The sequence below is a fragment of the Apodemus sylvaticus genome, chromosome 13 (genome assembly GCF_947179515.1).
Source record: "Apodemus sylvaticus chromosome 13, mApoSyl1.1, whole genome shotgun sequence".
Taxonomy (NCBI): domain Eukaryota; kingdom Metazoa; phylum Chordata; class Mammalia; order Rodentia; family Muridae; genus Apodemus; species Apodemus sylvaticus.
In genome coordinates, this window is record NC_067484.1 from 93107288 (window position 1) to 93131923 (window position 24636).

At 45.3% G+C, this 24636-nt stretch overlaps 1 protein-coding gene across 1 annotated transcript in view; it reads left to right on the plus strand.

Annotated features, from left to right (window-relative positions):
- The first annotated feature begins 232 nt into the window (after positions 1 to 232).
- Ankrd29 (ankyrin repeat domain 29) overlaps positions 233 to 24636 on the plus strand; it is a 58109-nt gene continuing 33705 nt past the window's right edge. Inside the window, exons 1-2 of the mRNA XM_052155808.1 lie at positions 233 to 347; positions 13727 to 13837. Of these exons, the coding sequence (XP_052011768.1) occupies positions 327 to 347; positions 13727 to 13837 (132 nt within the window). The 5' untranslated portion in view covers positions 233 to 326. The remainder of the gene's footprint in view (positions 348 to 13726; positions 13838 to 24636) is intronic.

Below are 24636 nucleotides of genomic sequence, written 5' to 3' on the forward strand. Positions count from 1 at the left end.
GGCCTTGGTATGGAGTGTGTCCTGGACTTGGAGTCTAGAGAACTCTGTACGTGGAAGCCAGCCGTCTAGGGAGTGTGACCTGAGTGTGGAGAGCTCGGGATGTGCACCCGGAGCTCCGGGCTGTGCTGTGCGCCCGCGGGGTGAGGCGTGTCAGCACGCGCGGGCGGGCAGGGGGCCAGTGCGCGTGCCAGCCTGGCCGCCCCTGCGCGTGCCCGGGCGCCGCCCTGTCTGTCAGCGGCCGCGGGAGCGCGCGGGGCCGCCCCTCTGCGGCAGGCGGGCGGGCGCGGAGAGCGAGCGGGGACCGGCGGGCGGCGGCGCCGGGGAACATGTGCAGGATGTCCTTCAAGGTGAGCGGCGGCGCAGCGCGGGCCGGGAGGGTGGGCTCGGGCGGCTCCTCGGCGCGCTTCGCTGCGGCTTTCCTCACTTTCCGCTGGGGTCCGGTGAGCCCCGCGGGGAGCCCGGGACGGTCGCCATAGTAACGGGCCGCGGCTGGGGAGAAGCGGGTGGAGGTCAGGGCTTCCCTGTAGCATCCCCAGGCAGGCAGGCCCTCAGGGTCCTCCCACACCGCCGCCAGCTCAGAGCACTTCAGCTGCGAGGCGGAAGTGCTTTTGATCTTCAGGCTTCTACCGCCAAAGGACTCTTGCCTTTTTAAAGAGTTCATTCGTTAAAGTCGGTCCATTTAATCCCCACTCTCAAGGATGAAAGTTGGATTCATTGATTTGCCCCTGCTGGAAGGTTTTTAATAAAAACAATAGTCAAGTGGATTGAATATTTAAACTGTGCAGTGGTGAACCAGGGAGGCCTTTGGGATGATGCTCTAATCAGTCCTCCTCCTCCTCCTCCTCTTTACTTTCTTCTCTATATTTCTCTCTCTCTTAGACAATAAAGACATACAAAAGTTAAACAATCTTCTTATCATTTGCAGCTATAAAGCTAATGGTGTTAAGGCTGAAATCCGAGTGCATCAAACTCCAAAGCCCCTAAGGTCCAGTCTCTTCCGATAACTCATTTGAGCAGAGGACTGACTGGATGAGATGTGCATGTCAGAAAGACACTGACTGCCGCTGGGGAAGAGGCATGGTGGGGGCCATGACAGCAGAAGGACATTATGATTAGCTAGTGGGTCTGGAGGCCCGGATGGATCTGGAGGACTCAGCATGTGTGTCATACAGTCAATATATTGTGTGAAATTCCTAGAGAATTAATACGAATATAATTTAATTTTTAAAAATGAAAAGAAATGGATTTGGGCCAGAGTGTAGGTCAGGAGAATGGAAGGAATTAGACAACTGACTCAAGATTTATTTCATGTGACAGAATTTAGTAACTGATGTTACTCATGCGTAGAGAAGGCAAGAGAGACAGGGGTGAAAGTTTGGTTTGGAATAAGCTTGAGCGCAAATGGGAATCCACACAATGGTGCTGATGAGACAGACACCCGGAGTGGGAATTTAGCCAACGGAGATGAGATTTTGCAGAATTACGTACTAGCTGAACCCAGGGGCATTGCTCTGTGAAGATCAAGATTTAAAGTGAGGTACCAGGGATGCGGCTCAATGGGTGAGCACTGCTTCCAATGGCTCCTTCGGGCTGTAACTTCAGGGCTCAGGGTACGAGTGCAAAGACAGGCAGAGTCCAGCGGCTCACTGGAGAGCGTCTCTCCTTGAGAAACCCTATCTATAATAAAGTGGGAAAGCAGTAGACATATGGCATGACCTCTGAAACATGCACCAAGCACACTGTGTGAACACACATTTTGTGTCCTAGGGAATCAATCACTTAGCTTGTCAGCAGACACATACACACAAGCTCAGATGGTGGTGGTGGTGGTGGTGGTGGTGATGATGATGATGATGATGATTTTGAGCAGAATAAGAGAATCCTAATGAGAAAACTGAGAACAAACAGCCAGAGGTGGACGAGAAATAACAGAAACATGTTCCAAGGCTTGCTAGTCTTGCAGTAAAAATTAAGAGGACCTTGGTGTTAAATACTGCTGGGAATGTAAACTAAGAATGGAAAGGCCCTCTGGATTTCACAACAAAGCAACCACTGGTGACTTGCCAAGGGCAGTCTTGCCAAGGGAGCCAGATCACAACAGCTTGCAAAGAGAATAATAGGCAGAACCCACAAGTATAGGGAACTCTATCTGCTTTATGATGGGAGAAACTTGAGCATCCTTAAATGATAACAGGCAAATTGCTAAGAAGCAGGGATGTCAGCAGTGCCTAAGGAGATGTTCGACACCATTAACCACATTGCAATACTGCTCCGCCCCCATTAGGGGGACTGATTAGCAAAAGGAAGACAAATGTGTTGGTGAAGATGTGCAGAAATCAGAACCCCATATGTTGCTGGGAGGGATGTAACATGATGTGTCATGTTTATTTCATTTTTCCATTTTTTGTATGTGTGCCCGTATCATGTGTGCTTGTTTGTCCTGGAGGGGTGGCGGGGCCTATGTCTGGGTATAAGTGCACATGTGTGCTGGTGTACACAGAAGCCCCAGGGCAACGACAAGTCTTACTTGATCGCATTGTACCTTATTCAATAAGGCAGAGCCCCTCAGACAGACACCGAGCTCTCAAAGTCTTAGTAGCTTGCTTGCTCTGGGGATGCAACTTTCGGGGGCCGTAACTGTGGGTGGGCAGTCATCCCTCACACTTGCAGAGCAAGCACATTGACCTCGAAGCCACCTTCCCCTGACCACATGTGATTTCCAAAAAGTCCGGTCTGTTCTATTCCAGAACCTTTGATCACTTTCCACAAAGAAATGTCACATGCATTAAACATATTCCTCCCCACTCCTAGCCCTGACAATCACTAATCTACTTTCTGTCATTATGGGTTTACCTATTCTAGACATTTTATTGAGGGGCAAGCATACTGAATGTCTGGCTTCTTTTGAAGAGGTCAGCTCAGGAACTTTAGAAAGGTCATGGAACACTTGCCCCTCCTGAAGGGAGAGGCTAATTAACATTCCTCACACCAAGTTCTAAAGTTTTAAAGTTCTAAAAATTTAAAACACGGAGTCATCACCACATGATCCAGTAATTTCACTCCTAGATACATACCTGGTGGGAGTTAACATCTGTCCACACAAAAATAGGTGTATCCATTCATAGCAGTAACGCTAATTATAGCCAAAAAACAGATATCCATCAGCTGCTGGTACAGTTTGTGTTGTCAATGACAGACTGGAAAGCTTAAACAACAGACACTATTTTGCTTAAGTTCTAGAGACAGGGAAGGTCTGAGATCTAGGTGCTGGGGTGCTGGCCGAGTTGTGTTTAGTGAGGCTCCTGTCCTTGCTTGCAGCTTGCCTCTCACTGTCTGATGCCCCAAAGGACAGAAGGAGAACCCTCTGGTGTCTCTCCTCTTGATTCTTGTGCTGTGCAGGGTAGAGCGCATGCAAGCTCATGGTGTTTGTATAGAGCCCAGAGGACAGCTCTGTTGGTGTTCTCTCCTTCCATCTTGAGGGTCCTGGGGTCAGGCTCAGGTCGTCAGACATGCTGGCCATCTAGCTGGCCTTCTTCCTTGTCTTAAAAGGTCAGTATAAATCCTCCCTTAAGTTGTTTCTATCAGGTATTTTGTTACAGTGACACCAAATGTGACTGCATTTGTATACATCTGTATACATTTGTATACAATACTGCAGATGTTCAGTCAGAAGTGAACTGTTAATACATGTTGCAATGTAGGATATTTGGATACTGGGTAAGTAAAAGTCTAAGACTCTTGCAAGCCTTAACTTACCAGAGACCCCTGAGTAAACAACGTGGAGTTGGGAACAGATGCAAAAGCAAGAGGAATTTAATCCAGCATGCTGGGGCCACCCTGCACATGGGAAGAGAACAACCACCAGCAGCCTGTCAGCGGGCCTTTAAACTGTTTGGTCTCTAGGGAATGAGATAGATGGCCAATGGTCCATCCTGCAGAATGTGCCTCCACCTGAAGGTCGGTGCCCCTGCCCCCCTCCCTGTGGTGTGAGGAATGTTAATTAGCCTCTCCCTTCAGGAGGGGCAAGTGTTCCATGACCTTTCTAAAGTTCCTGAGCTGACCTCTTCAAAAGAAGCCAGACATACAGTATGCTTGCACCTCAATAAAATGTCTAGAATAGGTAAACCCATAGAGACAGAAAGTAGATTAGTGATTGTCAGGGCTAGGAGTGGGGAGGAATATGTGTAAACACATGTGACATTTCTTTGTGGAAAGTGATCAAAGGTTCTGGAATAGATAGTAGTGATGGTTGACCAAGCCTAGTCAGTCAACAGGTTCTCCAGCGCAGGAGTGAGGATTGAAAAGAAAGAGACAATTAGACAATACTGCAGCATGGCCTCAGTCAGTTCTGAGACTGAACACAGGTTTTTTTTTTTTCCAGTCCACTTTTATTACCATTTTAAGTATATGCAAGCAAGCAATAAGGGCAAACAGTACAACAAACACAAACAGTCAAGAAACAAGCAAGGCAATAAACAAAGCCCAGTAATCACTCCTGTGATGGCCGTTTCCAAGGGTTGTCAGGATGACCAAAATATCTGAGCCTACTTCCTTGTCCAAGCCCAAAATCAGATTCTTGCCTAAAGCCTACTTCTTTTGTTCCACCCTAAAATTAAAATTCCTGCCTGAACTTACTTCCCTGTTCTAGTGTAAAATTAGATTCCTACCAGAACGTACTTCCTTGACATGGCCCTATGTCAGATTCCTACCTGAAGCCCATTTCCTTGTTCTTGACCAATGTCAGATTCCTGCCAAGGGGGCCCCCAAAGCTTCTCACAGATGGGTGTATAACCAAAACCAAAAAAGAAAAAAATCAACAGAAGAATGCATTTTTGAGAGGAGTGTTTAGCATGTGAATTGTGTTTCCGTCAGAATGGAAGTAAAGAGACAACTGCAACCTGGAGATCTCTACAGGAGACTGAGATGAAGTAACCTGAGGGAGCATTCCACAGTTCCTAACCTGTGGGTTGTGACCCCTTTGACAAAACTCTGTCTCCAAAACTATTTACATTGTGATTCATAAGAGTAGCAAAATTACAGTTACAAAGTAGCAACAAAAGTAATTTTGTGCTTGGGGTTCAGCACCGCATGAGAAGCTGTGGTAAAGGGTGGCAGCAATAGGAGTGGTGAGAACCACTGCTCTAGAGGGGTGACCTAGAAATGTGGGGCCCCTTGCATGGGGATTAGAGGGAAGGGGGATGTTGAACCTCAGTCGGAAGGAAGCTGAGCATTATGTGATGTTTTCTCTTTTTTTAAGATTTTATTTTATTTATTATATGTAGGTACACTTTAGTTATCTTCAGTCACTCCAGGAGAAGGAGTCAGATCTTGTTGCAGATGGTTGTCAGCCACCATGTGGTTGCTGGGATTTGAACTCAGGACCTTTGGAAGAGCAGTCAGTGCTCTTAACCGCTGAGCCATCTCTCCAGCCCCTATGTGATGTTTTCTAAAATAAGTTCTGCACTTGGGGTACACGAGAAGGAAGCTTCTGGTCTGGGGCAGTGGCTCAGTTGGTAAAGCGCTTGTCGCACAAGCATGAGGACCTGAGTTCTATCCCTAGTTAGGCCTGTGGTGCCTGCTTGTAATCTTAGCACTATGGAGAAGACCAGCAGATCCCTGAGGCTCGCTGGCCAGCCTGCCAGGTATACTTAGATAGCTGCTGGCCAATGAAGGCTCTGCCTCAGAGAAAAAGATGGATGGCACCTAAGGAGTGACAGCAGGATTGTCCTCTGGCCTCCATATGCATTTGCGTGAAGCACACACACGCGCTCTCTCTCTCTCTCTCTCTCTCTCTCTCTCTCTCTCTCTCTCTCTCTCTCAAACACACACACACACACACACACACACACACACTGGGAAATTTGGTGGCAGCTTCTAGGTGAGGTGAGGTAGAGGATTATAAAGTGGGATGGAGATCCTATAGATCCTTCTCTAGCATCTAGCCTGACAGAGACACTCCAGAAAACCAGGTTGTATTTATATATTATGTATTTTACAATTAATGAAAAAAGAGGTCATGAATTTGAAAAAGAACAAAAAGCAAGGAGGGGTGGTGTGGGAGGCTTTGGAGGGAGGAAAGGGAACAGGGAAATTACATAATCACATTGTAATCTCGAAAAGAAAAGAAATATTTTTTTTTCCCGAGACAGGGTTTCCCTGTGTAGCCCTGGCTGTCCTGGAACTCACTTTGTAGACCAGGCTGGCCTCGAACTCAGAAATCCGCCTGCCTCTGCCTCCCCAGTGCTGGGATTAAAGGCGTGCACCACCACCACCCAGCCTAGAAATAATTTTTAATACCATTATTTAAAAAAAGAAAAAAAGCAGATGCTTGAGATTTGAAGGAACAGAGATCTGTGCACCTGAACGGAAGGACAGTTGTCTGGAAGCCGGATGGGTTCATTCTGAGCTGGAGAGGGATGGGAGAGGGGGATGGGGAGGGAGAGAAGGAAAAGGAGGGAGGGGGAGAATGGCATTGTGAGAAGCCCCAGAGTGTCTGTCAGGCCAGTCTAGACTTACTTAGCACTGCTCCTCATCTGCCCCCATCAGATCAAGTGCATCAAAACATGCCCAGCTACTCAGATAACTACAAATAATTTACTGAAGCATTTAGGGCATCTTTAAGACATTTGTACCCTAAGCTATTTCCTTAGCTATGAGTAATTTCACCTTTAAACTACACTTCTTCTACAGTTATCATCTATTCTTAGTAACTGTGGTGAGAACAACCAGGCCTACACATTATTTTCACATGAGATTAATATCACACCAAAGCCAGCAATTAATACGGTTGATAACACAGTGTGTGTTCGTTAGCCATTTCATTGAGCATTTATTAACTTTAACTTGGGAGCCAGGGCTAACCTTTTTGTTTTCAGCCCAAGTTGTTGTGGAAGTTTTGTTTACACTGTGCTGTGCTCCCGGCTGGTCGCAGGTGTGCACCCACCCAGGAGCTATCTTAGATCGAGAATAGAAAACACACACACACACACACACACCAGTTATTCTTTAAACGCCTTGGGTAACTCAATGACTGGGCACTCCTAAATCTTCCCCTGCTACCCCAGGCCCAGTCCGTAAAGTGACCAGTAGAAAACTCACATGTCCAGTGGCTTTATCTCCTGTCACTACTGTCCCCTTCTTCTTTCTAGTCCACCCAATTCTCCCTGCATCCTACCCACATAACTCTCAATGTCCTGCCCCATGCTCAGCCATTAGCTACTGGCATCTTTATTGATACATCAAAACTCAATTGGGGCCAAGGACCATCAGGATCAGTAAACACAGATTCCCGATCAAAGCATCAGACCCACCCTCTACACCAAGTCCCCGGGCCTTCAAGCCCACACTGCACTGTTGGCTGCATCCTGAGGGAGTATAAGGCATTACATCACAGTCTGTGCCCTTTGTCTTGAGCTGGAATCACTGCATGTGGCTGTGCATATCTGAACCTCTCAGACCCTTCCAAGCTCTCCACTGTGAGGCCATTCTGCTGTCCACAGTCACTGCTAGGGCCTGGCATAGGGTAGTCAGACCCTACCACTGAGCTCCACCCCAGCCCACCTGCATTCACTCCCCTCGGGTACCAACTTGCCTACAGAAACCTAATTGGTAATTTGTGCTGGCCAAGGAAATAGACACACATGTATGCAGTGTGTGCAGGCTAGTTTTATGTCAACTATACACAGGCTAGAGTCATTTGAGATGAGGGAACCTCAACTCAGAAAATGCCTCACCGAGTCTGGCCTGTCATCAAGCCTGTGGGGCATTTTCTTAAGTGATGATTGATGTGGAAGGGCCCAGTCCATTATGGGTGTAGCATGCCTGGGCAAGAAGTTCCAGATGGTATAAGAAAGCAGGCAGAGCAGGCCAGTAAGCAGTAGTCCTCCATGACCTCTGCTTCAGTTCCTGCCCTGACTCCTTTCAACAGTAGACCTGCTAACTGGAAGTATAACATTAAATACAGTTTCCTCCCCAAGTTTCTTTTGGTTGTGATGTTAAATTACAGCAGTAGAAAAATAACTAAGACACAGTGTAAGACTCAGGGTTTTCATTTTTTTTGGTTGGTGATGGTGATAGTGAAGGGTGTGTGTGTGTGTGTGTGTGTGTGTGTGTGTGTGTGTAATAAGGTCCACTGATTTCAGTACATTGGCTTTTGGCTATATAACATCTATTGCAACTACTCAAGTATTGGTCTTCAGAGCTGAGGTTGCGAAGAGCCTTACGCAGGGATGGGGGAAGTTTATGCTTAGAGAAAACATCACTGCCAGCTAAATTAAGTCTCTGGAACTTTCTTTAATAAGTCTTAGCCAAGAAGATGAAGCATCTCAGTACTGAGTTTTACGATCATAGCTGAAGCCAGCTGTGCCCAAGCTAGACAAGTGCAGGAACCCTGTGCTTCATCGAGTCCCCAAACATTACCTCATAATGAACTCCAGCTCACCATTACTCTCCAGTTACACGGGTAAGCCACAGGAAAATAAACAAACAAGAGTAAATGTTTTAACCTGTCATATATTCATCCATTTAAAGTCTTATCTTTTTGACTTCCTTTACATTTTATAGCGATTTATAATGTATGTACAGTTGTGTGGCTGAGAAGTCCAGGAGGAAAAGCAGAAAGGAGAGAGGAGGGAAAGGCGGGAAGGGGGAGCGAGACAGAGAGAGATGCAATGTCTCTGTTTAAGGCTGTAGGACTTGCCTGGCCCTCTCCACACCTTTTACAGTTTTGTGCAAAATGTATGCAGAGGAGATTTGGAAGTTATCCAGGGTGATTTTTGTAGACTCCCCAGTGAAAGGAAAGTTGGGGGAACTTTCTGTCTTGGCAAGAGAGGAGACTGGAAGGGAGGGTGGAAGGGTCATTGGAGGTCACTGCAGCCTTATTCTTTTCTGTCTACCAAAGAGCTTGTGGGCTGCAGAGGAGCACAGTGATTCACAAAGAGGGCAGCCTGGAGCAGGAGGCTGCTGGCACTAGAGCCTGATTTGCCATTTGCATCTTGCCTTGTCCAAAACAGCTTGTAACAGTGTCCATCTCTCTGGAGCGTGCTGAGGACTAAATGAGGTCTCTGCAGACAGCATACCACGTGGTACAGAGTGTGTTCTTCATAAATGTTAGCTCAAGATGCTTGACCTCCACTCAGTGTGCAGCCACAGTGGGGGAGGGGGCACGCCCATTTCTTTGCTAGAGATTTCTCTTGGGATGCCGCCATAGGCGGTTGGAACCTAGCATGTTCAAAGATGAACGCATTATTCGTTCTTAAGGCCTATTGCTTGTCTGTTTCCTAAGTGACAGCAACAGTGCCAGAAGCCTGGGAGTCGCTACCCTCTCTATATCCTCCTCTCCACTCTGCTTCCTAAGATGTCTTCAGTGTCCCGTTCCTGTCCCACAGCGGCCTGTAGCTCCTGCGCTTCGGTCTCTTGCTTTCCACACACCAGCGTCACTGAACTCCTCAGCTTCGTCTCCACGAAACCCCATGCAAAACTGATACTTTTCACCTCCAAACAACCCCTTGACCCCCAGGATAAAGTCCAAGTTTGTGTGACTGCTCTGCCCTAGGTCTCTGGTCCCCTGACCCCCGTAAGTTCATATCTCTTTTCCTCCTCACATCCTCCACTCTGCCCTTTTGGGAGTGATGCTGGGGCAGGCTTCGGGCAGCAGCGGCCACTACCTAGTCCGATTTTCACCATAAGCAGCTGCATTCCTCCTTTGACACCTACACTCCAGCATGTTAACTTGTTTTCCTGTGAGGCTGAGACTGTAAAACCTTTGTAAGCAGAGGTCAAAGTTACATTGTATCTCTATTTCTAATGGCCCCCTGCCCCTGGCACATGCTAGTGACAATGTATATGAATTGCTTGGAGAATGTATGTGAATGGAAATGCATAGCAAGCTCTGGCTGTGCATTTGTAGAAGGACTTCTTGAACACACAAAGTACATATTTCTGTGTGGCCTCATTTAGTTCTCCAGCACAGGACAAAGGCACCGCATTATTATTTCTGCCCCCGTTTTATTAGGATCAGGGGAATCTATGGAACTCACTTAAGATGCAGAGCTGGAAAGTGGTTCAGACTGGAACCCAGCTCTTTCTTATCCCAGATCAATTGTTCTGTCCAACCATCCTCTGCCTCTCAGACAATCGAGCCCCGAGGGAGAATGAAATATTTATAGCTTTTTACTAAACTCATTGTCTAGCATCTTGGAAACTGGTCTGAACAGCCCAACCAGAGAGGAACTTCTAAAACCATCCTAAATGGAGAAAGAAAGAGGCTGTAGCTCCAAAGCTTGTTCTGACAGTAGACATTTGCTGTCTGCAGGTGGTTTTTCTAGGTATTCTAGGTTCAAATGAAACAGCAAAGTCACTCAATAAAATGTTATTCCTCTGTGTGTGTGTGTCTGTGTCTGTCTATGTGTGTGTATCTGTGTGTATGTGTCTGTGTGTCTGTGTCTGTGTCTGTGTGTATGTCTCTGTGTGTGTCTGTGTGTGCCTGTCTATGTGTCTATGTGTGTGTGTGTGTGTCTGTGTGTGTGTCTGTGTGTCCCTGTATGTGTTTATGTGTCTATGTGTCTGTGTGTGTGTCTGTGTGTGCCTGTGTGTGTCTATGTGTATGTGTCTGTGTGTGTGCCTGTGTGTGTGTATGTCTGTGTGTGTGCCTGTGTGTGTCTATGTGTGTGTCTATGTGTGTGTGTTTGTGTGTGCCTGTGTGTGTGTATGCCTGTGTGTGTGTCTGTCTGCGTGTGCCTATGTGTATTTGTGTTTGTCTACTGTGCGTGTGTCTGTGTATGTCTGTGTGTGTCTGTGTGTGCCTATGTGCGTGTCTGTGTGTGTGTCTGTGTGTGCCTGTGGTGTGTGTGTGTGTGCCTGTGTGTGTGTGTGCCTGTGTGTGTGTGTGTGTGTGTATCTGCCTGTGCCTGTGTGTATTTGTGTGTGTCTGCTGTGTGTGTCTGTATATATGTCTGTGTCTGTGTGTGTGTGTATGTGTGTGTGTGTGTGTGCGCGTGCCTGTGTGTTCTCATTTTAAGAAAAGCCTGCAGATGGCACTGAAGCCTCTACCCAGTTCCCCTGCCTCTGCTTCACCTCGACCTTGTGCGGTCTTCATTAGAACAGTATTATCTCATGATCTGCTATTCACACCAAACCAACCTTGCTGTGGCTTCCCTGGGGTACCAGTAACTACAGCAAGTTAGACACAACTTCCGGCAGATGTAGGAGGCTCTGGTGTGAGCAACGTGGCCAGGGTTAGCTTGAAATCTCAAGAGAGTCAAACGTATGCCTTCAGGGAAGGCAAATGATTAGCCTGGAGTCTGAAGTGCTCCCCACACCCCAACAGCGAGCCAGGAAACCATTCAAATTACTCTGTGATCTGTCTATCACTCTCCACCTTGCCTCTCCCATTCAGGGTCGCACCACAGCACTGCGCTGAAAGACCTGGAATGAAACCCTTGCGCCAGCAGATGCCGTCATCATCTGTCAGAACAGCTCACAGTATGTGAGCTCTTGAGGAGCTGGGGCAATGGTGCTGTCCTTTTACTGTGTTTAGTACGATTTGGTGCTCAGGCCTTTATTCAAGACCTACCCCCCTCAAGAAATAACCACAGGAAGTTACAAACCCTTTATATTCTGTTTTTCTATATATGTTTATGATAAGTTCTAAACTAGACATAGTAAAGATTAGTGACAAAAATTAATAAGGTAGAACAATTACAATGAAATACTGTAATAAAATTCCCATGCCACCACTTTGCTCTTTGGGGCTTTGGCCAAGTAAAGTAAGAACCGCATAAAACACAAGCCCAGTCAGAACCATCAGTGAGGTGGCTAAGTGGACAGGGTGGGGGTGGCTAGCATGTGCCACTGGACAAAGGATGACAAAGGAATACACTGGACAAAGGAATGAGTGCTTCCCGGGCAGGAAAGAGAATGTAGGACTTCATCACACTACTCAAAACAGTATTTACTCAACACTTATGAATTTGTTCTTTTCTAGAACTTTCCATGGAATATTTTCATACCAGAGTTCACTGTGGGTAACTATAACCTCAGATGGTCAAGTCACAGCTAAGAGGGTCTACTACACGTTTGCCAGCCTTCACGTAGTAATAGGTGATTTGAGAAATGGTCTTAGATGGTTCTACGATGAACACTGTAGAACACAACTATACAAAGACAGCCATTGGCCACTGTAATCCTAGGGGACTGTCATGGTATATACATTTTGTCATTGTCCAAAATGTTATTTGGCACGTTACTGTATTTAAAAGACATTTTTAAATGGGCTTTTGCAGTCAGAGAGATGTCTTTACACATTCCCCATAATCATTTTATTAGATAACGTGAATATCATAAAATGTCCCGAGAGCAGCAGCCTTGTGTCATGGTTCTAATCGTTGGGATTTAATTTGTCCTGTTACTTTAACTTCATAAAGAAAATGAGCACTATTAGCAGTTATGGTGTATTGGTGTTGCTTGCCTTTCCTGCATATATCTTCAGCCTACATTGGATACTGAGGGCCAAAGAGACAGTTCTACCCAGATCTAGTGTAGTGGATCAGTGAGTTACAGGGGTCACTTACAAGACCATGAGCAAGACCAAGAACAGCAGCCTCATCCTTGAAAAGCCCACCCCAGTATGGACAATAATCCTAGAAAGTTGCCTCACTGGAGCTCCTGCCACAGCAGGACTGGCAGGGAGGGGCTCAGCTGACTAGAGAGCTTCCTCTCCACAGCAGTTACCCTAAAACCTTGAGGAAGCCCTGTCTCGAAAAAACAACAACAACAACAAAAAAAAAAAAACCAAAAAAGCAAAACAAAACAAAAAAAACTTGAGAAAGAAGTCCTGTGAATCTTGTAGACTTTAGGAACTTTCTGAGACTTTAAGTTTTGTTTACTTCTTGAACCTTCTGAGTTTCCTTCCAAGAGAGTGTTTCAGTTCAGAAAAAAAACAGTAGTATCTATTTATTAGGCAATTAGTCTACTTCCGGTTCTCTCTCTCTCTCTCTCTCTCTCTCTGTCTCTCTCTGTGTGTGTGTGTGTGTGTGTGTGTGTGTGTGTGTGTAAACATGAAGGCAGGTATTTTGATCTCTAACTAAAGCAAAAGGAGACAATGACTCCCATGAGCCCAGATACTTTGAATGGCACCCTGAAACTCAGACACAAAATAGCATTCTCTGCCCAAAGAACCTAGTTTTCACCCAGAACTTCTGGCAAGTTCCAGTTGAAGGGAAAAAAATTAGGTGGAAAGAAAGTAAATTGCCTACCCCAATAGCTGGAATTGACTTGAAAATGTTGTGGACACAGAGAAGGTAACACCAAACCCCTTCTCAGAGTCAGGACAGGAAGAGATTTTGCTTCACGTACAAGGAAAGAGTTATTAGGCATGTTTCAGAAGGCAACTGGGCAGAACCTTGTCCTTCTAGGATGGGAAAATTTCATTTCAAGTTTAAAGGAAACTGTGAACAAAGACCCAATGGAGGCAGGAAGGCAAGGCTTTGGGGGTGGGGGGGAAGGAAAGCGTCGGCCGTGCTGTCAGAAGACAACTTTGGGCTCAGAGGTCTACAGTAAATGAAACCCCTCTCACAGCCTGGAATTGTACAGTCTCATATATGGAGAGGAGGGCAGACTTCCATCCTTCATCTGGAACGCCTCCTGCGGAACGCTGTTATCTGTGCACGTGCAAGCAGCCGTATCTCTGACTTCTATTTTAAGATCCCATTTCTTTCCGATCTTGCAGAAGGAAACTCCGCTTGCCAACGCTGCATTCTGGGCAGCGAAGAGGGGAAACCTGGCGCTGCTGAAACTGCTGTTAAACAGTGGCCGTGTGGACGTGGACTGCAGAGACAGTGTACGGAGGGACGCGCACGCGCGGTATCTGCATGCCCAGAGCACGCCTTTGCACTCCGCAGGCTTGAGCTCCTTGCAAATACGCTCCCTTCACAGGCTTGGTACTTCTCCCTGTGTTTGCTTTCCTCCGCCTTTGCCGAGAATCCTAAGGTGTAGTGGTGGACCTAGAGACATACTGAGGAAGTCAGAAAGCAAACATTGGCTACCCCCAGAACAGAAGGCCTCTGGCATTGTGAATGAGGGACTTCCAGTAAGAAGCCGACTGGCAAGTTCCAAGAATAAAGGGCTGTTTACTACACAACTGTAAAAAAAAAAAAAGAAAAAAAAAAAAAGGATGAGGATAATTTAGAGCACATGTGGGCTCCCATGATTGGAGGAGTTGTGGTTTTAATACTTGATGTAAAAACTGAGGAACTGAAGCCTCCACCGGCCTCCTATCGGGGAAATAAAATAGGGGCCATCGCCAGTCACATCCCACCAAGAGTCCTGTCTCTTCCCCAGCTGGCCGCCAGCAATTCTCTATGTTTGTCAGGACTTCGCCACATCCCTGGGGACAAGGAGGACCTCAAAAAAGGAGGTGGTTTTGTGGTTTGGAACAAAATGTTCTCAATGGAGACTTACTGTTCTCCTTGAGGCAGGGTATGTCATCTTCTGCTCTGACACAAATTTGCAAGTGAAACCCACAAGCAGCCTGCAGGAAACAGAAGGATTTGCTCCAGTTTGCTCCCTGGCTTACTGGGAACATTCAGATCCATTCTGTGCCTTCCTCTGTCTGGCTCTGGGTCCAGAATCTGAATCATAAGCAATGCCCAGAAGCCTCCCTCCTTCCCCTCCCTCCTCCCCTCCCTCCCTCTCTGCCCCTCCCTCCTTCCCTCCCCTCCCTCCCTCTCTGCCCCCTCCCTCCTTCCCTCCCTCTCTCCCTCCCCTCCCTCCTTCCCTCCCCTCCATCCCTCCCTTCCCCTCCCCCTGCTCTCCTTCCCTCCTTCCCCCTCCCTCCCTCCCTCCCTGTGTCCTTCAGTTTGGCTAGCACACAGCACCCACTGGAGGTGGAAGAGAGCAGGAGAGCGGAGAAGCCAGCAGGTTCCCAGTTGAGCAGGGCACTGGTGCTCACACTGTTGTAGGACCTACTACATTACTTTTGTACCTTCCAGCCTGGCCAGTCATAGAGCCTCAGAACTACACTACCAGATCACTTCTTGATGAATAGTCTTTTATTAAATCCCCTCTGATTATCCAAATGCAAATATATCATCTGTTCTTTGTCAGATGGGCTTACAGGGGACTCCTGGCATCTGTGAACTGCCATCTTGCTCTTACCTGGGTCTCAGTGGACCAATTCCCGCCCCACACTGATCAGCATGGTGGGTAGGGACCAGTTTCAGCCTGTGGCCTTTGCCTCTGACCATGTTGGTGACTGCTTTTCCTCTCCTTTTTTTTTTCTTTTTGTTGTTGTTGTTGTTGTTGTTGTTGTTTTTCAAGACAGGGTTTCTCTGTATATTCCTGGCTGTCCTGGAACTTACTCTGTAGACCAGGCTGACCTCAAACCCAGAAATCCGCCTACCTCTGCCTTCCAAGTGCTGGGATTAAAGGTGTGCGCCACCACCACCCGGCTCTTTATTTTCTCAAGTCATTCCTGTTCAGACACTCCTCTGAGTTCTAGCTGAAGGTCACCCTGCTGACCTCACAGACCCACCCTTTCTGGTACCTTCAGTCAGAGTCAGAATAGATGTTTGACTCATAAATGAATATGTTTATAAATTATCCCTCTTAGATTAATTTAAAAAATTAGCTGCTCTAGGAAGACAGCTCACCAGGCGAGAGTGCTTGCCACCCAAGTCCGATGAACTGAGTTTGATTCCGGGTACCCGTATAAGGAGAGGACTGACCCCGTGAGGTTGTCATCTGATCTCCACATGTGTGCTCTGCTATGGACTCCCCATGAGAAATGCACACCGGGCACACAGAGTAAGAGAAAATGAGATAAAATTTTAAAATAAGCTGGGCAGTGGTGGCGCACTCCTGTAATCCCAGCACTCTGGGAGGCAGAGGCAGGTGGATTTCTGAGTTTGAGGCCAGCCTGGTCTACAGAGTGGGTTCCAGGACAGCCAGGTCTATACAGAGAAACCCTGTCTCAAAAAAAACCAAATCCCAAAAACAAAAAAACAAAAAAAAATTTAAATAAATTTAGTAGTCACTTAATCAGAAGGTTCCTAGAAAAACAATTCCTTAACATAAGGAGTGCATAGAAATAATGGCTGCTTCTGACATCCTGTGCTTTGAAAACCAGTTAGTGCTTTGGGAGACAAGGACATCTGTGGAGACACTGCAGGTCTCTGTTCCTCTTGGAAAGTCCTGGCTAGGTGTCTGCCTCTTCCGTGTGGCATCTGGGCATGGTGTCTGCATTCTAGGGTTGTTATGGTAATGACTGATCTCTGGGCTGTCACCAGCCTGGCACAGGCTCACCTAGGAAATCTACGTAGGATTTTAAAATGCAAAGAATGCCCCCACATAGCTCTCTGAAACTGTCCTCAACCTGAACAGCCATTTTCAGACTTTTCCGACAGATCGTAAAGAGCAGATGCTGCATCTCGAGACTGCATGTCGTGTGCTGAAAGCCTTCATTTGCTAACGTTGTCTGGGATTCCTAGGTTTTCGGAGACGGAGTCTCGGTACACAGCCCACTGCCTCAAGCTTGCTATGTGCACTGTGTAGTCCCCACTCCTGCTTCACTGAAATTACAGGCTCTACTCCCGTGTGGGGGAGGGGAGGGAGCCTAAATTAAGGCCATCTCTGCTTTTTTATTTTTTATTTTTTTGCTTTGATTCGCTTATCTCTCTACCTGTTTAACCAAGATTTTAACCTATTTTACAAGATTCTTGCAATCTTTTTTAAGTTTGTTAATGTATTTATTTTGATGTTTTTTGTTTTGAGTTGTGCTTCCTTTATTTGCATTTATACAACATACTTTGTTCAAAACCAGTCTGTCTTGAAACACACTTTTTAACTTCAGTCAATAAAATAAAATACATTTCACGAGTCAAAAGTCAGTCAAACTTATAGGTTTTAAATATAAAGGAACTATTATTGCATGTTGTACTATGGTACTTTTTGCTCCTCTATTGAACCAATTTTTGTTTCAGTTGATCATGGAATATAATTAAACATTATTTATCTATAAAGACATGTATCTATTATTTATTTTTATTCATCTTTTCTTTAAAATAGATCAGTCTAAAGGGTTTTTTCCTTCTCTTTTAAAGATTAATTTTATTTTTAAGGCTGTTTTCCTGTTTTGTTTTGTTTTGTTTTGTTTAGTTTTTTGAGGCAGGGTTTTTCTGTATAGCCCTTGTTGTTCTGGAACTCCTCCTGTAGACCAGGCTAGCCTTGAACTCACAGATATCCACCTGCCTCTGCCTCCCAAATGCTGGGATTATAGGTATGCACCACCACAACCCAGCTATTTTTCCTTTAAAAAGAATCCTAAAATTGTGTGTGTGTGTGTGTGTGTGTGTGTGTGTGTGTGTGTGTGTGTGTGTGTGTATCTGTGCATTTATGACACATGAATGCAGTGCCCTTAGAGGCCAGGGAAATGGTGGTGTCAAGTCCCCTGAAGCCATAGAAACATGGGGCTTCTGTAATAGCGATAGGCTTTCTTTAAGCACTGAGCCATCTTTCTCTCTTTTGAATATCCAGATTACACACTTGATACTTTCTTCAGCTCACGGTTGACGTTTTTAAGCTGTGTGACCTGTGGGATATTTTCTCTTACATCTCATGTTAAAGGGTGTATTTATAGCATGCTTCCACAAATTGGCTCTAACCTGAGAGTCCACCTGAGGTGCTATAATAAAATACTTTGGACTGTGTAGTTTATAAGCAAATGAAAATGTATTGGCCATAATCATGTAGAGTGGGAAATCAAGACCAAGGTGCTTGCAGATTTGGTATCTGCACTTAATGACTCCTGAGGGCAGGAGCTCCCCCACATTGTTTCATGTGTGCACTAATCCCACTTGGAAGGCAAGTCCATCGGGTCTTAACCACTTCCTATATGGCCTATCTTAACACCAACACAATGGGAATTAGATCCCAGCATGAATTTTGAAGGGACACATTGAGACCACAGTACCAATGATTCCCCTATTTCCTGTCTTAATAAAAATTCTCCACATTCAGGAAGAAGATAGTGACAGTAAGATTGTCAACCCAGTCCTGAAGACTACAGAAAAGGGAATTCGACCGAATAAATAGAGAAAGCAGCATGACATGACATCACACACCGAATGACGTCATACACCAAATGACATCACAGGTCAAATTGACCTATCATATCTACAAAGTATTCCACTCAGACATCAAAGAACACACATTCTACCCAGCAGTGCATTCTCTAAAACAAAACACATTCTGAGACACAAAACGACTCTTAACAAATTCAGAAAAATGAAATAACCCTATGTATAGTATTTTATTGCACACAATGCAATAAAAGTTAAGGTCAACAGCAAAAGAATTTTTAGTAACTATGGGATCTCATGGAAATTAAGCTACCCCTTGCTGAACAATGACTGAACCAAAGAAGAAATCAAAAAAGATGTTTAGAGTAAAATAAAATAAGTAAAAGTTGGTTGGCTCTTTTGAGACGCTCATGTCCATAGTTGGAAGTGATTTGTTCTTTTCCTGAGATCTCTCCTTCCCTTGTCTCCCATGCTTAAATCTTCTTTAATATCTTTTCTGAATAAACTCCAACTCTTTTTCAATAAATAAATGAATAAAACTTAGAAAAGTTTTTGAGACACAGACTCATTATGGGAGATTTGAACTCCTGATCCTCCTTCCTCGGCCTCCCCGCCTGCTTTAACAAAAAGCAAGAAAACAATTTAAAATGCCTTTAAATTCAAATGCGTCTGGACATGACACAGCCACTGCACTCACACACTCACTGCATCAGTGATCTCCTACACAGACCTGCACAGATCAAGCCAACAGAGCCGGCCAGCACTGTAGCAGGTAACACTACTCAGGGTCAGTGGGTGATAGACAGGGGCCGGCAGAGGATGGGAGCTGTAAGGCCCCCAAAAACCGCCCAGCGCTCCATGCCTCGGAAGGCAACCCCAAATCACTCGAGAGAAATGGTCTCGATGCAATAACATGAGGATTTCTTTATTCCAGAATTCTGGGTTCCACAGCTGTACACCACGCAGGGGTAGAGGACTGTAGACCCTGAGTGCAGAATTGCGATAACTTTTATAAGTTTACAACAAAGCCCACGAATCACAAGCCAATCATTTCTTAGCAATGGAGAGGCCTCGAAATGTGAGCCAATTGATTTGTACCACTCCATAGTTTTAGGCCAATCAGTTTAAATTATCAGAGCCCGCGCTCAGTGGACCAGTTAGTTTCCTATTTTCTTGGAGTCTATAGCTGTGTGAACTCCTGGATAGGGGTAATGGCGTAAGCAGTTTACAGAAGCAAGATAAGCTTAGCTCATTTCCAGTTACCTTGTGGGGCCAGGATCACCTATTCAAGGCCTTTTTGCCTGGCTCTGAACAAAGGACAGGCTCTGGAATGTGAAGTGTTTGGGGCTCCTTAGAAGGCTGGAGTTAGGCTGTATTTTCCATTCCCCACTTCTTCTCTTGTTAGGAGTTCTAATCTTAGAACTAGGAGAATTAAAGGTTAGCCTCCTCTTGGCTCAGAAGGCTCTCTTACAGTTATCTAAGTGTTATGATCTGGACTGCACTCACTCGTTCTCTAACAAAAGCAATAAACCTATTAATTATGCAAGACCCAACTGTAAGCAACAGGAGCAAAAGTACTAAGAGTCTTATCAAAACAGAAAGCAGGGTGGTCAAGAGTACAAGATAAGGGCCTTTCCACCAAGTCTCAAGGTTTTCTGCATGGTCTAACGCAGACCGAAATCTCCAAATTGGAAGTAATGTGGGACTTGCAAGTCTCTTCCTCCTGAGTAGGCCTCCCGGAGCTGCTTCCACACTGGCTGCCTCACCCACTCAAGGGCCTTGAGCCTAGAGAACAAAGGCCTGAAGAGCACAAAGGGTAGGAGAGCTGTCTAATCATTAACACCAGTCTCTGTGGTCAATTTGGTGAGGGTTTCTTTCATCAGGGTTCCAGCAACAATTCCTGAAGCCTTCTTATACAGATCCAGTCACCTATCTGGAAGCAGTGAGGAGTCTCTGGCATGCCTGGAGCATTTAAGGCAAATCTCATATTGTGGGACACCTCCTGGGAGGGCCCAGTGGACACCAAAGGAGTTGGGGTATCAAAGAGGATCTCTAGGGGGGTCAAGTTGAAATGGTAGGGGCTCTTCAGAAACAAGGGGCGAGGCACCACCCAGCCTGAGCCAGTCTCCAAGGTCAATTTAGTTAAGGTCTCTCATAGGGTTTTGTTTATTCTCTCTACCTGCCTTGAGCCCTGGGGACAGTACATCCAATAAAGTTTCCAATTAGTCCCTAATATCTCTGTCAATTTCTGACTTAGAAACAAAAACAGAACCATTGTCTGATCCAATTACCTTGGGCACTCTGAAACTCGGGAAAATTTCTTCTAACCTTGACAGCTGTTTCCTACTTCAACCCATCCAGAGAAAAGTATTTATAAATGCTAGAAAATATTTTATAACCATATTCTCCTGCCTTAGCTTTTATAAAATCTCTTAATGTACTCTAGGCTGTTCTCTTCTAGGTCTTTTGCTCTGTTTACTCTTTGCTGCAGAAGCATTTACTTGCTGGCATATCTTACACTGTTCTATTATCTCTCTAGCCTAAAACCTGAGCATAAATATATACGTTTGGTCCCTTAACTGCCAGGACAAGGTTTTTAATCCCCTAAATGAGTCCATCTGTGAATTTGGCCTAGTGAGTCTTTGGCTTACTTTCTGGGGAGTATAGTTCTCCCTCCATGTGTGCACCCTTGGTAATAGTTGGTAGGGTGGTTAGCGATCTCAGTCCTTTTTTAAGTGAGGCTGATCCTTAATTTTGTCCCATTTCCCAGTGGGTGTCTCTTACAGACCCATAATCAGTATAGGCTCCTGCATATCCATTCCTGGAGCCACTTGCTCTGCCTGGTTATTGCCCATTGAGTCTTTTCCCTTTGGACATCCTGGGCAGTGAATACTCACAGTGGCTGGCTTCATTAGGACATCTAAGAGGTCCAAGATTTCCTGTTGGTTTCCTCTGATGTGAGCAGTCCTCTTGACATATAACCCTGTGGACGTGGACTGTGGCAAAAGCATACCTGTTATCCGTGTGGATGTTGACTTTCTTTCTGGTTCCAAGTTCCAAGGTCTTGGTGAGGGCAATGAGCTCCACTTTCTGTGTTGACATGTCAGGGGGTAAAGATTCTTCTACCCAGATGACATTTGTGTTGTCCACCATAGCAGCACCTGCTTATCTCTGTCCATCATGGAGAAAACTGCTCCTGTCTGTAGCGACTTTCAGCAGGGGTCAGTCTCTCTTTTTGGGCCAGTTAACTGCAGCCCGTTGGGCAGGAAGCATATCTGCCCCCCTCTCCATTTTGGAGAGTATGTCTTACTCCAACAGAGAGTAGAAACAGTCTAGGGTGACCCTAAATGAATGGGATACCCATCCCATCCCTGGGTCCACTGTTCTTCGGGTAGTCAATGAATACATTTTGGTGCCAGTGGCTTCTTGGACCCAAGATCTTTTCTTGGAAACAGCGCTATTGGCTTGAAAGACCAAGTGTTGAGCCCCTGTGTCCATCAAGAACTGAGTGGGTTTCTCTTTCATTCCCACAGTTATCCTGAGTTGGGGGAGGTGGTCAGAAAACCCATCTCCCCTAGCTGCTGCTTCTCCCAGGGCTAACACCTGGGTTTGCCATTTGGGGGCACTTTTCCCAAGACCTGGGAATTCCTGTTCCTGGCTTCTATTTCTTAGGGCACACTCTGGCTCAGTGGCCTCTTTCCTTACAGTATGCACACTGGTCCTTTTCTGTCTCTCTTTTCTGCTTTTTATAACTATGATAACCAGGATCCTCTGTAGCTTCCTTCTCTGTCATTTTTTCTTTCTTTTTCTCCGTTTCTTCTCCTCTTCTGTCTCCCTGTCTCAGCAAACTGTACCAAATCTCTCTATAGACTTTCTCAATAACCTACACTAAATCCTTCTACAGACCTTCTCAGCAACCTGCACCAAGTCCCTCTAGCCTCTGAAGCTTTTTCCTGATATCTCTACTAGCCCCGTCTATAAAAGCCATTGTCATAATATAATAGCTTTATATTCCTTGCCCCTGGATTCATAGCATGTACATTGACAGAATGCCTCTATAAGCTGCTCTAGAAAAGCTGCAGGTGACTCATCTGGTCCCTGCTTAACCTTACATACCTTGGTCAAATTTGTGGGCTGCCATGCCCTTGAGACCTGCCAATGGAGTCCGGTGTTGGTCTTTCAGGTGCCTCTTATCTTTTATCTGAGGGGGTAATCTTTTTGGCTTCCTGTATTACAAATAAAACAGTCTCAAAGAGATTAATTAGTCTCTTTGGAAATATACCCTTAGTGAGAGAGCTATCATGGTATCAGGATAGGTGGTCTCAGGTCCTCTCCTGCTCCACTCTGTGGTCCTCTCTAAATATCAATTGAGCATAATAATTATTACCATTTTGTAAATTATAAACTATAAGATAGACATAACACCTAGTTTATCATCCCTGTCAATTAAACAGAACCTTTTTATCTGTATTATCTTAAAAGACTGTCAGAATTAACACTTAAGAATTAACATTGTAAGAATTGACTCGTGTCCTGGCTTTAAATTTTATGTCACCTGAAAATCATTTATTTAAATCTACATCAGCTTTCTCAAGATTAAACAGTTTGGGCTGTCTGTGAGACTAACAGTGTTCAACCCCATCAGAAATCTAAGAGTGACCAATATTAACTGAAAATATATAGAAAGCTTAACACAGCTTTTAAGACTTAAACATCATATACCATGGATTTTTGACATCTTTGAAAACCAACTATCTATGTAAAGTAATGTGGACTGTTGTCTGTTAAACTATCTTCAGCTATTTCTGATTAAAACCTAGAAAACACCCTAACAATAAACTCAGAGCCTTATATTTCTATTTAGCCCTAAACTCATAGGCTTAAACATCTCAGATCAGTAATAATAACAAAGAACTGGGTGTAAATCCTGTACTTTCAAATTTTTAGTATTTATACCAACGAAAACCTCGATTTTGTATCAAAATAAAACCTGTATCAAATAAGAACTTATGCCTTGAACTTAATAACAATTATAAAGATTTTAGTACCACAAAGACAGATTTTTTTCACTTAATATTTTAGAATCTAGTCTTCTGGAGGTATTCCTTTTTTTTTTTTTTTTGACCTCTCTCCCAGAGGAACAATATAACCACAAAGTTTAACAATCACATCGATCAAAATAATTTAAACAATTTAAAATGAAAACAATTTAAAATGAAAGAAATAAACCATCTGTACCAACTTAATGTACCAGAATACTCGCACCGGCCACATTGAGCATCTTGTCCAGACTTATTTTCCCCACCAGGGGGTGTCAGAGTCCAAGTATTTTGTCTCTCCTTTTGTTCTAAGTTTGTGTGCTTGAGTCACATGACCTGATTTTGGCGCCACAGAGAGAGTTGCTGTAAGTCAGGCTAAAGTCCAAATAATATTGTCCATCTAAGTCCAAGAACACAAAACACGATACAAAACACCACCACATAGACAGCCTGACCCTGCCACCTTCAGGACTCTAGGTTCAAGAGCACCAAGCAAGGAAAATCACACAATTTGCCCCTAGAGGGGCCCAGTTTCAGACACCAGATGTCCCTGCACACACTGCAGGGACCAGATAAAGCAAATTTCAGCAAAACATGGCTTCCACCATTACTGACTTTCTGTTTACAGATGGAAGAGAGCCTTATTTAGCTCTCTCCAGGGTCTAAAGCTTCCTCCAGACCCCCCGCAGTCTTGACTCTAGCAGCTGCCAGTCGAACACACTGCACCAGACAGGCTGGCTCTCTGAGCCCCAGAAGCTTGTAAGCAAAACTGAAATCTTCAGAAAGGCTTATAGACTCAGACATTGACACACAGTGAGACAGACAAAAAACAAACTGTGGCACCTGTCTAGTGGTCAAACTGTAGACAAAGACACACAAAACTGACAAGTATTCACCTCCACTGAGACGGACAGAACCAGATCAGAAAACCAGACGGCCGGGAGGGAGTACAAGTTCGCCAATTCAGTAGAACTACCATGTCCTCTCCGAAACTCAGACAGGAATCTTCCAGGATCCCTGGAGTTCCCCCAAAATACCCGGGAATGTCTCCCAGAGTCGCAGCCTTTGCTCTACAGAGCACGTCTACTCACCACGGTCCTCTGGTTCTCATGAGCCAGAGAACAACTGCCCACCAAAAACAAAAAATGTGCATCTCCTAAGATTCAGATTCAGAAAACAGAGCAGGACAGACACTCAGGACAGACACTAGCCAGCACACACATATTCCAGAGGGATTCCCTTATACCTCCAAGTCGTTTCTCGCATGTGAAGGAAAGTCACACTTCCCGGCCAATGCACCAAGAAAATGTAAGACACCCCCCCCCCAAAAAAAACCGAGGGCATCCTAGCACCCCACACTTCAGAAGGCAACCCCCAAATCACTCGAGGGAAATGGTCTCGATGCAATAACATGAGGATTTCTTTATTCCAGAATTCTGGGTTCCACAGCTGTACACCACGTAGGAGTAGAGCACTGTGGGACCCCGTGCAACTGAAGTCAGGGATATTTAAAGGGGAAAAAT